A 14,172-nucleotide genomic window follows, 5' to 3' on the forward strand; every position below is an offset into this window, starting at 1 on the left:
ACTTTGTCTAAACCTTTCATAATCTTGTATATATTTATCAAATCTCCCTTCAATCTCATTTGTTTCAAGGAGAACAACCCCAGCTTCTCCAAACTAACCAACCTCATTCCCTCACCCCTAAAACCATTCCTTTGCACCCTATCAAGGACCTTTACATCCTTCCTAAAATCTGTTGAGCAGAATTAGCCATAACAGTCTAGTTTAGTACAAATGTTTAGTACTGGGCTATAAAGTATATTTGCCTCTCCTTAGTCCATCGGTCAAAGTGCACCACCTCGCACTTCTCAGTAATAAATTCCTTCTGCCACTTGTCTGTTCATTCTGCGAGCCTGCAGTTGATTGATATCATCCTTATTGTTTGTCATACTCCCAAGATTGGTGTATTAACAAATTGTGAAATTGTACTTCATATTCCTTTACCCATATCAAAAAAGCAGAGGTCCTAGCACTGACTCTTAAAGAACACCACTCTCTATCATCCTTCAGTCTGAAAACAATCATTTACCATGACTTACTGTTTTCTGACCTTAATTTTTGACTCCAAGCTGACAGTGACCCTCCTATTCCATGAGCCTCAATTTTGTTAACCAGCTTTTCCAGGACAATCTGCTTATCAATTTCACCTCATGCATTATATTTGCCATCTCTTCTTTCAATATTTTGTCAGCATTCATCTCCATTCGACTCAAGTATTACCACAATAGCCAAGTACTAAGTTATATCTCTTCACTATGTATGTCTGGCAGTTTAAGGAAAACTCCTCCATCATCGTCATCCTTGCTAACCTACATTGACATCCTAAAGCCTCAAGCTTAAAGTTCTCATTCCTTCATGCCCCCTCATATGCTTTCAGCACAACAATTAAATTAACGTAAGCAGAGAGAAGGTTATGACTGGTCTGGCAGGCTTAAAAGTAGATAGATCTCCAGGGCCGGATGAAATGTATCCCAGACTGTTGAGTGAAGCAAGGGAGGAAATAGCAGGGGTGCTGACAATTTTCAATTCCTCTATGGCCACAGGAGAGGTCCAGAGGACAGCCAATGTGGTACCATTATTCAAGAAAGAAGGAAGGCATAAACCAGGAAATGACAGGCCAATCAGTCTAACCTCAATGGTGGGGAAACTATTGGAAGCAATTCTGAGAAACAGAATTAATCTGCACTTGGAGAGGCAGGGATTAATCAAGAACAGTCAGCATGGTTTGTTAAGGGGAGGTTCTGTCTGACTAAGTTGATTGAATTTTCCGAAGAAGTTACCAGGTGTGTAGATGAGGGCAATACATTTGACGTAGTCTACTTGGACTTCAGCAAGGCTTTTGGTAAAATCCCACATGGGAGATTGATAGCGACGGTAAGAGCCCACAGGATCCAGAATTGGCTGAGTGGCAGGAGGCAGAGTGTAATGCTTGAGCAGTGTTTTTCGAACTGGAAAACTGTGTCCAATGGGGTCCCGCAGGAATCAGTGTTGGTGACCTTGCTGGTCGTGGTTTATATAAATGATTTAGACTAGAATGTAAGATCAGTAAGTTTACGGATGATTCAAAAATTGATGGGGTGCTAAATAGTGAGGAGGATAGCCTTAGATTACAGGAGGGCATAGATGGGCTGATCAATGGCAAATGAAATTCAACCTGGATAAGTATGAGGTGATGCAATTGGGCAGGCCAAACAAGACAAGGGAATACATGATGAAAGGCAGGACCCTGGGAAGCACCGGGGATCAGGACATTGGTATGCTTGTACACCGGTCCCTTAAGTTAGCAGGACAGGTGGATAATGTGGTTAAGAAGGTATATGGTATTTATTGGCTGAGGCATAGAGTTTAAGAGCAAAGAGGTTAGCTGGAACTGTATAAAACGTTGATTAGGTCATAGCTAGATTATTGTGTGCAGTCCTGGAATCTACTTTATAGGAGGGATGTGATACATTGGAAAGGGTGCAGAGGACATTTACCAGGATGTTGCCTGGACTAGAGAGTTTTAGTAATGGAAAGAGATTGGATAGATGGGCGTTGCTTTCCATGGAGCAGAGGAGACTGTGGGAGGACATGATTGAGATGTATAAAATTTAGGGCCATGGGTAGAGTTAGATAAGAAGAAACTTCTCCCCTTGGTGGTGGGATCAATGTCTAGGGGGCATAGATTTAAGGTAAGGGGCAGGAGGTTTAGAAGGGATGTGAGAAAAAACCTTTTCACCCAAAGGATGATGGGAATCTGGAACTCACTGCCTGAAAGGATGGTGGAGGCAGAGACCCTAATGACATTTAAGAAGTATTTAGATGTGCACTTGCTAAGCCAAGACATACACAAGGCAATGGGCTAAGTGCCGGAAAATGAGATTTGAATAGTTAAGTGGTTTGTCTTTGACCAACGCAGAGACGATGGGCTGAAGGGCCTTTTTCTGTGCTGTAAACCTCTATGACTCGGTAACAGTACCCCTCCCCTCCATCAGCATGTTTTTTAATTCATTCATGGGATGTGGGTGTCACTGGCTGGGCCAGCATTTATTGTCCATCCTTAGTTGCCCTTGAAACTGGATGGCTTTATGGGCAATTTGGAGTCTCATGTAGACCAGACAGATGATAGATTTCCATTTGTGAACCAGATGGGTTTTTACAACAATGGTCTCATTAGACTTTTAATTCCAGATTTTTGTTGAATTCCAATTGCACCATCTGCCATGGTTGAATTTGAACCCAGGTCCCCAGAGCATTATTTTGAATTTCTAGTCCAGAGACAATACCACTACACCACCACCATTCTGTTGATCTCATAGAACCATAGAATCCCTATAGTACAGAAGGAGACCATCTGGTCCATTGAGTCAGCACCGACCACAATCCCACCCAAGCCCCATCCTCATAACCCCACATATTTACCCTGCTCGTTCCCACTGACACTAAGGGGAATGGCCAATCCACCTAACCCACACATCTTTGGAGTGTGGGAGGAAACCAGGGCACCCGGAGGAAACCCACGTAGACACGGGGAGAACGTGCAGACTCCACACAGACAGTGACCCAAGGCCGGAATTGAACCCGGATCCCTGGTGCTGTGAGGCAGCAGTGCTAACCACTGTGCCACCATGACTGTCTTTGGCCTCCTAGTCCCACTAACAGAGTTTTTCCCCAAGTGCCTTCTCCTTTAATACTTGACTTCATACCCAGCTTTTTGTTACCCTTCCTAATGTTTCCTTTCGACTGTTTGTAGGAGCTTTTCAGAGACCTATATATATTATGCTGGCTTTCAGATACAAAGAATGCACGGAGACAGTAATTCTAGTTGAAGACGTACTTTACTTGCCCAGGCCTGGTCCATGTGTATAGGAGAACATTTTGGGGCAGCCCAAATTATTCTAAATTGCATTGCTATCAATATCACAATTATACATTTTCAAAAATCATTTTACCTGCCTACTTTGCTCATCCTAGCTAGAGTGAGCCAATCATTTTAGTATGAATCATTTACTTCGGCCAATAACATTCTACTCTCTAGCAGCATGAGAATACATAGGTCTGTAAAGTCCAGGAGTTCTTGCCCACTATCACCTAGCAACCTCAACACGCAAGTCTGTAGAGTTCAACTTTAACAACCCCTTATCGGGAAAATTGAATTATTCTACTCATTGTACTGTTTGCGAAGCTAGTACTTTCTAAAGCTGGTAAGATAGTTCTCAGTAGCCTTATTGTTCTCAGGGAATGTGGTTCTTCTTCCTCAGCCCTTGAGTGTCATTAGCCAAGGAATGCCTTTTATTCAGAATACAATACGTTTTTCAAAAAATACATGTTTAAGTTCTCTAACAGTGGTTATATGTGTTTCTATGCAAACTGTGCCTTTGTAACTCCAGGTACTTGTACTACTTCTGTACTATATTTACTCTAAATTAGTTTATCTTAATCTATTAGTCTTTTTGGTCCCAAGTTATCCTAAACCCCTCTGACTTTGGTGTTCCCTTTTTCCATGCTTCTTTATATGGTGTGACTTGTCATTTTACTGTTGAAGGCACTATATAAATGTAAATTATTGTTGACACATTGTCAGTTCTGACTGCTGATCATAACATAACCAATTCGACCTTTAAGTTCTTAGTATAATTTCTTGGTTTGCCACTTTGTAGTAAGACTGATTAGTAGGCTATTGTTGAATGATAGGTCGTCAAAGCATTTTGGTTTAGTGCAAGACTGTTGTGTTTCTGTTTTCAGAGAAAAAGGAGCATATGACAGCTTCATTCTAAAATTTGGAAATTTGCCAATAGAATTCTATACTTTAATGCACAGTAATTAGAAAAGTGAGGAGCATGTCAAACAACTCTTACAGGGAGAGAGACACCTCAAGTTTCCATTTGCTGTCTTTAGACTGCCTTGTGACTGGATCATGACCAGCATGGCAGCAACTCCTTGCATGGGCCTGATTTATATCTGTGTCAATTCCAAGTGTAATTGAAGGTAGGAGGTGGCATTTGTGGGAGAAGCAACTCCTGTTGTTGAAACGGAGTTCCCAATCTTAGCTGTAACCTGCAGACACACCAGCAAGTTCATACTGACGGATCTTTTAAATGCCCAGACTGTGGTAATTGCTATAAAAGTTCTGTGGAACTGATGTACCATTAACGTGTTCGCATTGAGATGGGACCATTCAGGTGCTTTCTCTGCAGAATTGGGTTCAGTCAATCATCTGACCTCACTGTGCACTGCACATACTCACTAGGGAGAGGCTGTACTGCCTGTGGAGGTACACAACTTCAATAGGAAAGAAGAATTAGAGCAAGCAGTTGACTCCAGACACACTTTCAATAGCCAAGTCAAAACAGCATCAATGGAATCACATGGACAGTGTTCAGACACTGACCTGGATTACCTGGATTTCTGAAGGAACTTGGGGGTAAATAATAAATCAATTCCAATTTGAACTGAAAGCGAGACTGTCATCACCACTGGTGAAATATACCCTGTTGTAAGTAGCTACCACTTTCTGTGATGTACAACTTCCTTCTCACTTTACTCCTCTTCTCTGGTTTACAGATTGATGGCAGTGGAAGAAGAGCTGAAAAAAGACCATTCAGAAATGCAGGCAGTGATTGATGCCAAACAGAAGATTATTGAAGCCCAGGTGAGTGTGTGTCAAAACTCAGCTTTCTGATTTGTTAGATTTCAACTTTCTCATTTCATTTTAATTGGATTATCAAATTAGAAAGAAAGATTTTGTAACTTTTGATTGAAGGCAGTCCCTCCTTTGTACATTTTCCACAAAATGTGTTTTTTATCAGTTGTTGGGGATAAGAGCAATTCACAGAGAAGTTAAAATTAATGCTCCAGAAAACCAATGATGAATGATTTTTGGGACTTGTTGGTGATCAGTGCAGAGAGGCTGCTGGAGGTCAAAAAAGACAAGTTACCAATGAGGAGAAGAAAAGCAGAATGTTGTGACGAACTGAGAACCATTAGCAAGTCCGTGATAAGATCATGTCAGCTCTGAAGCTGTCAAGGCTGCTGTTGTGAAGTCAGCAGAACCACTGACTACTACAAGAAACTAAAATCTTGGTTGCCCACAGCCATCCTTGGCCATATGTACCCCAGAATGTTGCCTAGGTTTAATCTGAGTAAGCCCATCAAGTGATGAGTGATAACAGACATGCTCTAATTGGCCATATAGCCCTGCGGCAGAGAGGGGAAAAGTCATTCGGGGTTCCCTGCATTGATCAGTGTTTAGTGAATTGTTTAGTGACTTCTACTGGGAAGTATGTGTGGCATTTCCCTTCCCAACAGCCCAATGGGTGTACCTACACCAGATAGACTACAGTGGTTCAAGAAGGCAGCTCATTGTCACTTTCTCAAGGGCAATTTGGATGAAAAACAAATGCTGACGACACTCACTTCCCGTGAAATAATTTTTTTAAAGTATCAGAAGCGAGCAGAATCAGCCTCAGTTAGATGTAATGTTCCCCCAAAACGAGTATTTTAGTGAGCCACTAGATTGCAGCAAGATACTTTGTATGAGTTAGAAGAGGAGGGAAATTGGATTAGGGCAAGGTAACTATCCTCCAATTTCTGCTAACATGAAAAAGCAGTATTTTGAAATATCCATAAGCATCAAACCCAACAAGAACAGCTTACAACTATATAGCACCTGTGACATTGTAAGACCTCTCAAGGTACTTTTCAGGGATGTTATCAAACAAAACATAACAAAAGAATATATTAGGACAGATCAAAGAGTTTTTAAAGAGTGTTTAAAGGAGAGGAAAAAAAGAGGTTTAAGGAGAAAATTCAAGAGCTTAGGGCCTCAGCAACTGAAGGCACAGCTGCCAATGAGGAAAAAAGTTAAGAATGTGCAAGGCCAGAATTGGAAGAGTGCAAACACCTGAGTTGTGGGAGACTCCAGCAATACAATGGGGTGAGGCCGTGGAGGGAGTTGAAAAAAAGGATTCAAGAATTAAGGTGTACGGGTAGCAGAGTTTTGGATCAGCTGAAGTTTATGGAGGATGGAAGATGAGAGCTCAGCCAGGAGAGCATTGGCGTACCCAAGGTTTGATGTAACAAAGACATGGATGAGGGTTTTAGCAACAATTCAGCTCAGTCTGAAAACAATCTTCCACCTTCCACAACTTAAGCTCATTCAAAACTCTAATATGCATATCCTAACTCGCATCAAACCCCACTCACCCATCATTTCAGTGCTTGCTGGCTTATATTGTCCTCAATTGGACCACACCTTGATTTTGAAGTTCCAGTCCTTATTTTCTACTCCCTCCATTTGGCCTGTCCTTCCTTATCTCTGTAACATCCGCGAGATCTCTGCGCTCTTCAATTCTGTCCCTTGCATATCTCTAATTTTAATCACTCCATTATTGGCAGCTGTGCCTTCCATTTCCACGGCCTTGAGCTTTGGAACTTCCTCCCTAAGCTATCTCCACCTCTCTACCTCTCTTTTTTTTCCTTTATGATGAACTTCAAAACCCAACCTTTTATCTGCCCTAATATTAAGTGGCCCAATATTAGAACTTGTTTGAAAAGGCTGCTGTGAATTGTCATGGGATCTTTTACTTTCTTAATGGTGCAATATAAATGCAAGTTATTGTTGCTGGGTTAAATGCATGCCTTTACCTTGTCCTTCCTCAAGGCCCAAAACACTCCTTTCAAGAAAAGCAACATTTCACTTGCATCTCCTTCAATTTGGTCTACTGTATTCGCTGTTCCCAATGCAGTCTCCTCTGCATTGAGGAGACTAAACACAGACTAGGTGACGGCTTTGCAGAACACCTTCGCTTAGTCCACAAGCATGACCGCAACCTTCCTGTTGCTTGCCATTTCAACTCCTCATCTTGCTCTCATGCCCAGATGTCCACCCTTGGCCTGCTGCAATGCTCCAGTGAAGCTCAATATTGTGACCTTTCTCCTTCACCTTGACCTTTTTTTTAATATCCGAAACATTTTTTGTCCCAATGCAACCTCTCCCTCCCCCACTGGGCCAACTGTTTTGCTTCCACTGAGCACTGACGTTTGTTCTCCCGTTAACACATTCTAATATCTTACCTTTATGCCACTACCAGCACCTTCTATATCACTTCACACTGCCATTAAAGCTTCATCTGTCTTGTGAGCTGCACATCTTTGCTGTAATCTCCTCGTTCCCACCTATCACTGACCTACTCTGCTCCAGTTGCTCCACCCGTTCTTATACAGTATATAATCCATCACATTTCTCCCTCTCTTTAACTTTGAAGAAGAGTCATGTGGAATCGAAACACTAACTCCATTTCTTTCTCCACAGATGCTGCCAGATCTGCTAACTTTTTCCAAGATTTTGTGTTTTTGTTTCAGATTTCCAGCATTCGCAGCATTTCCTTTTATATTCTTCTAAAGATTGATCTTCCTCTCAAGCAGACATTGGCAGATATTTAACCCTGTTCAAAACAAATTCTTCTTCTGACCCATACAAAGCATTGTCCAAAACGCTTATCTTGGGAATGATACCAAGATTGTGGACTATTTGGTTCAGGCTCAGACTATATAGAGGGATGGAGTTGGCTAGGTAATGGAGGATGTGGTGAGGACAAGCTTCTGTCCTCCTAATATTTACCCAGATGTAATAACTAAATTTTCATCTTTCAGTTTTATTATATTCCAGTGCAATTCCAGTGGACTCAGATTATTAAATTGATATATTGTACATGCTGTGGTTTAAAAAGCATAAATGCCACCTATTGGTTATTCCTTGAAGTGCAAGAGAGAGAAGAACAAAGAAAAGTACAGCACAGGAACAGGCCCTTCGGCCCTCCAAGCCTGTGCTCGTCATGATGCCCTAACTAAATTTAAAAAAACCTTCTGCCCTTACTCCATCCGTATCCCTCTATTCCCTCCTTATTCAGGTACCCATCCAAACTGATGCCTCTTAAATGTTGCTAATGTACCTGCTTCCACCTCCTCCTCTGGCAGCACATTCCTGGCACCCACCACTCTCTTCATGAAAAACTTCCCCACACATCTCCCTTAAACTCTCCCCCTCTGAACCTGTGCCCCCTTGTAATAGACACAAATGTTAAATAAATCTGTGCAAAATTAAAGAAAGATCTTGCATATTAAAAAGTAAGCAATATGATAGATTTAAACATTTAACTGAACATAGAACAAGACAGACAGGGAAAGAACAAATGATCCATTCAGCTTTTCACCCGGGCATAGTGCAACTGAAATGTCCCCTCCCCGAGAAAGCAAAAAGAACTAAGGCTAATTTAGGAAATAACTCGTAAGATTTATTTTCAATCCCAAGAGGCAACAGGGAAACTCCACACGCCTGGCAACTGATACCAAACATTACAGATACCTATGCACCTATCTACTCCTGCAACCAGAGCTTTTCTTATTTCTCAGGGCTCATCCAGCTATCCTTTGAAGAAGTGTACTGAATCCATAATAAACTCCGTCTAAAACTGTTACAGAAGTTCGCAATCAAACCACTGAATAAGGATATCATGCAATGTGTCTCAGGGAAATGAAGGTTAAAAAAAAGTAAACAGATTCACAGTCAAACTGGTCTCTCTTACACATTCATGTTGACCAGTTACAGTCTGTGGAAGTCCTGGTTTTATGCACTTTTTAGATCCTATGATTTAGTTTATCTTGAAGAAAAAATTTTAAACCTTTTTTCTCAATTGTTCTATCATAGCGACACAGTGGCACAGCGGTTAGCACTGCTGCCTCACAGCGCCAGGGACCCAGGTTCAATTCCTGCCTCGGATCACTGTGTGGAGTTTGCATTTTCTCCCCATGTCTGTGAGGGTTTCCTCTGGATGCCCCGGTTTCCTCCCACAGTCCAAAGATGTGCAGGTTAGGTTGATTGGCCATGATAAATTGACCCTTAGTGTCAGGGGGATTAGCAGGGTAAATGTGTGGGGTTGTGGGAATAGGGCCCTGGGTGGGATTGTGGTTGGTGCAGACTCAATGGGCCATATAGCCTCCTTCTGTACTGTAGGGATTCTATAGCTGAAATTTTGTGTTTCATAAATGTCTCATTTCTTTAATGACCACCCAGTGTTGTTTCAGGCTTGTGTCTTCACCTTCATTTTAGGAGCTTGGACTTCATTTTCCTATTATTGAACTCTGTTAATTTTTTAACAACTACCTTAATTTTTTATTATTGTGACAAGAACAACAAAATTCTGCAGCCCAGGAACACAGAACCTCAACCCGACTGCAGAAAAATAGACAAATGGGAAAAATGCCAAGTTAGATTGGATGTTTTTTTTACAAAATTATTTTATTAACAGTTCACGGTGCAGATTAACTAATGAGAGATATTAGATAGTCGATCAATCTCTGAAGATTTCAGAATTATGTACAAAATATCAATCAACTGTTGACTGCAATGATGAGACACATGGGATGAGCAGGGGAAGAAAATTTTAGTCATTGTCACAGCTGCTCTGGGCTGTGGAAATGTCCATGTTCAGTGGTCATCCATGAATAATTGAGTCTACAGCTTATTTCTCCCCTTTTTAAAACTGATCTACATATACTTCTCTGGATTATCCCCTTTGTTTTCTTTCTCTATAATTTTGATCCTATTTGTTTCCTGATTTCTTGTTTCATTCTCTCCTGGATTTCTGTCTTCTCCTCCCTCCAATTCACTTTTCTCTCAATCTCTTCTCCACTTCTCTTCCTCCTTTTCTCCCATCCCCAACCCCCAACAATCCTTTCCCTCAGTGGCCCAGCTGAGAGAGATCTGGCTCTTTAGGTGAGCCTCCAGCGCCTCTGACTGGGAGGTCACATCGTCAACATTAATATACTCGCACATCTATCCTGTTTTAATATTTAGAATATATGATAGCTACAATGACATGACCTTCGGCCACCATTTTTCTTGGTAGCCATTTATGTAATATTGCATGAAGATGTGCTTTTTCCCTCAATTTTGTATTTATCACAAAAGAAACACTGTCTCTTCAGAAAGTAGCTAAGGTTGCCGAATATTGCCCGTGACATGTTCACTGTATTGGTTGCAGGTCAATTGTGAGGATGGGATGAGCATAACAGGCAAGTAAGATTCTGTTTTCTAGCAAAGCAGTTCATAGAGATGAGAAAAAGCCACTGGTCCCTCCCCCTTTCTCTAGCTAGCATTGTGCGGGCTTGTTGTTGCACGTTCTAACTGCGTAATTATTTTCTTTTTACCCCACTGCAAACATCAACATCACTTGTTTTAAATAAACAATGAACAAAATATTTCAGAAGTGCAAAATTAAGCAACACTGTATGAGAGGCTAGTTACATTACAAGCACCAATCATAACACCATTCTGCACAGCTATATTACTGAAAGTGAAGATCTTCAGGGCTCTGTTAAACCCACAACAAATTTGAAAAGAACTTTCCTTTCACTTCTACCAGTTTCCTCTTGATCTCTCTGTTTTCGGAAAGCAGTGGCTCGTGTTGCAATGACAATCCCTGGGTTCTGGCAACTCCTCCAACCACGTGGCCATTTGTCATACAGGTGGAGTTCATTGGGTGGCAGCGTTCTTGAGAGGATTCGACACAAGTCGAATTCCAATTGATATGCACACAAATACTTTCCAGTTGGGTCCCTGGATAGCCATGAGAAATAGAGGCAATAGGTGAGTAGTGGTAACTCATCATAGAGCATCAAACCTGGCCTATAAAGCTCAATCCCACATCATACGATATACTTGTCTACTCTGCCAATCAGGGTGTCCCACTACTTTTGTGGGGAAAAATTAAAACTCTGCATGGATTTAGTAGAGCATCAAATTCAAGATTCGAATTGTTTGCAATTGCGTTAACTTCTGTCTGTATTTAGTTTCCTCTGTATGAAATTGGTGATACTCTAATTTATAACAGCCCTACTGAGTTGTCATTCTTGCAAAGGCTTATCACTGGAAGCCTTTAGGTTTAACTCCAAGTTTGTGCTGAGTCAGCTGATCTCAGCCAGGTTGACAGTAAATGCACTATACTCTGCCTCAGAACTGTTAGTTTGGGGATAGTAAAATCAGCCAGATTTCCTGCTCTTAATAACTATCTAGTGCCACCTGTTGGTTCTTGTTGGTTATGATGTTCCCTGCAGTGAGACTGCATGCTATGGAGATGAATAATGAAAATTTAAGTTAAAATAAAAGTTCATTTTCTGCCAAATGCATATTTTTGAGAACTTTTTCAGTGAACTTAACAGCTTTTGAAAATCTATCCTTTGCAAAAGTGTTTCAATGCTGCGTATGATGTGCTTGGAAGGTGGTGTGGTCTGATCCAACTATGAACAGTCTAATACTAGAAAACTGAACACATCATACAAAAGGAATACTGAACCAACAGCATTTCATTATATATGCAGGGATCCTGTCCACTTGTGAGAAATAGAATCTCCTTTGGTCATTGATAACTGTTGCTTCATCCTTCTCACCACCAAGTAGGTGTCCTTTCTCCGAAATTAGCATCACTTTTACACCCTCCCAATGTCAGGAGTGCATTTGAAAAGCTGCAACCTCAACCAATTTTTCCTAATAGCAAAAATATTGTGTTCCAATTCCAGCTGTGCAAATAAAATGCAGTGTTAATGCAACCACATGAACTTGGAGTGTAAGAAAACACCTTTTCTGTCTCTGGAAGTTTTACAAAGATAGCATTTTATGAAGGAGGATTGTTTGACTTGAGTTTTCTGTTGGTGAGGTAATAAAGTACATTTCGATTGTGTTCCTGCTGGAGTCTGCTGTGCTTCCGCTGGAAAAAAATGCAAAAAAGAGCCCCTGATCCAGTGCAATAGCCCACAGTTGGGATTGAGTTGGACCAGAGGATTTTTTCAGGCCTTCTGTTAGACTCCAGCTTTGGCCGCTTCCCTCCTCCTCCCTCAGTGCGTTGTGTCCTCGCCCTGCTGATAATCACAAACAATGGTTTGGCTATTTTTTTTATTTTCATACTATTAAAACCATCCATGCACACCATTGTCAAGAGAAAGTTATCCTCGTCCCTCAACATCCTATACCTGACTCGCTTTGCTTTTCTTCTAGGAAAAACGAATCATCTCTTTGGACTCTGCCAACTCTCGGCTGATGAATGCTTTAACGCAGGTCAAGGAACGTTACAGCATGCAAACCCGGAATGGGATCTCTCCCACCAACCCCACCAAACTGTCAATAACGGAGAACGGGGAGTTCAAGAACAGCAGCTGTTGAGTGGTAATCTGGATGTTTCTGACCAGATGCACATGGATTGAGCTTTCTGAATTCACTCTTAAGGAGTTGATCACAGGTGCTGCTAGGACTGTTTTTTTTTTCATGCATCGTCGGATCATGAAAGATTATTCATGGGACAATATCATCATTATGCACTCTTCAAAAGTCTTACTCCACTGTGGAGAACTGTATGAACTGTACAGAAATGAACTGTAAGATTGTATTGGGGTAAATAATTACTTGTAGAATTTAAAGTAACTTTTTTTAATTATATCTGTAGAATTTCTGCTCTGGAAGATCTTATAAAAGAAAGAGTAGAAAATGAAACAGTTATTTTACAAGAAGTGGAATTTTCAAGTGTTGTGTAATTTAGAATTTAAATTTTCTGGCTAGAGGGTGTATATATCTAACTGAGAAGCACATAGAATGGAGGTAGTCTGTATAAATGATAGGAGTATCTAAAGAGACGGGACTTGGATTGTTGTATTGCAGGTTGGTCACTTTCACGGTAAAACATCCTGTATTAAATTAGTTCCCAATTTTGTGATTGAGATTTTATGTGGCTGAAGAATCTGACATGAACAAAACAAGCTATAAATCATTATCTTAGAAATGATTATTTTTAACTCACACTTTTATCAAGTTGAACAATATTCATTAACATGACCATTGAAGAAATGTTTCAAAAAACTTTTGTTGTTTTACCCAACTAATTTACTGTACATAGTAAGAAGCTGCCTTGAGTGAATGTATGTGTGAGAGAGAGATGAGCAGTTTCTGTGGTTGACAAAAGGTGGTTTCTTGGAAAAAGCAAGTGAATGTTGAAAAATGATGATGCTGCCATGTTGGACTAAGGAGACAGTAGTAATGCAGAGCACGAACTTCAAGCACGCTTTTCTTTCTTAAACCCATTCATTTCTTGCATGAATCTTCCAAACTGTTTTAACTCGAAGCATCTTATAACTTGATTAGAATAACATTTTGCCAAATTCGTACCTAACTAACCAATTTGAATGTCTACTGGAGCTGTTTTGTAGGAATGTTAAAGCTGAAACATTGCCCTTCCCCTCCCTCCAACTGCATTCAGATTTCCAGCGGTTTCCGCTGTTGCTTTAGTTTATTGAAGGTGTGAAGATTGTGGGTTTAATTCCAAACCATTGACTCACTTTTGATGAGAAGTTGGAATGGGACAAAGAAAATAAAATATTGTGCAAAAACATCAGACTTTTTTTGAGTATCTGTGCTTGTCATATGAGTCAGCAAAGAATGTGGAAATTTGAACAAGAGTCAACACAGCACATTGAATGTGATGAAAAATGTGTTTTTGTTCTGATCAGATGATCAATGTCCTTACCTCACATCTAATTAATCACTTCCCTCAAATTTCTCTAAGCAAGGCAGTCATACACTTTGAAATATTATTGACAACCCAACTAGCTAATGCAAACTGGAGCCATTCTGTCAGAATATTAAAGCTGAGAGGGTTTAGGGAGTTATAG

The 14,172-nt window shown here is 40.7% G+C and overlaps 1 protein-coding gene across 13 annotated transcripts in view; it reads left to right on the forward strand.

Moving 5' to 3' along the window:
* Positions 1-13,885, forward strand: part of rasal2 (RAS protein activator like 2) — a 365,152-nt gene extending 351,267 nt beyond the window's left edge. For 7 of the 13 annotated variants that reach the window (XM_078218017.1, XM_078218016.1, XM_078218021.1 and 4 more), the window contains 3 exons: positions 5,020-5,107; positions 10,500-10,530; positions 12,509-13,885. In XM_078218017.1, the coding sequence (XP_078074143.1) occupies positions 5,020-5,107; positions 10,500-10,530; positions 12,509-12,714 (325 nt within the window). In that variant the 3' untranslated portion in view covers positions 12,715-13,885. The remainder of the gene's footprint in view (positions 1-5,019; positions 5,108-10,499; positions 10,531-12,508) is intronic. The other 6 variants (XM_078218020.1, XM_078218018.1, XM_078218024.1 and 3 more) reach the window with 1 other exon arrangement.
* Positions 13,886-14,172: the final 287 nt, after the last annotated feature.

The sequence above is a fragment of the Mustelus asterias genome, chromosome 8, assembly GCF_964213995.1.
Source record: "Mustelus asterias chromosome 8, sMusAst1.hap1.1, whole genome shotgun sequence".
NCBI lineage: Eukaryota > Metazoa > Chordata > Chondrichthyes > Carcharhiniformes > Triakidae > Mustelus > Mustelus asterias.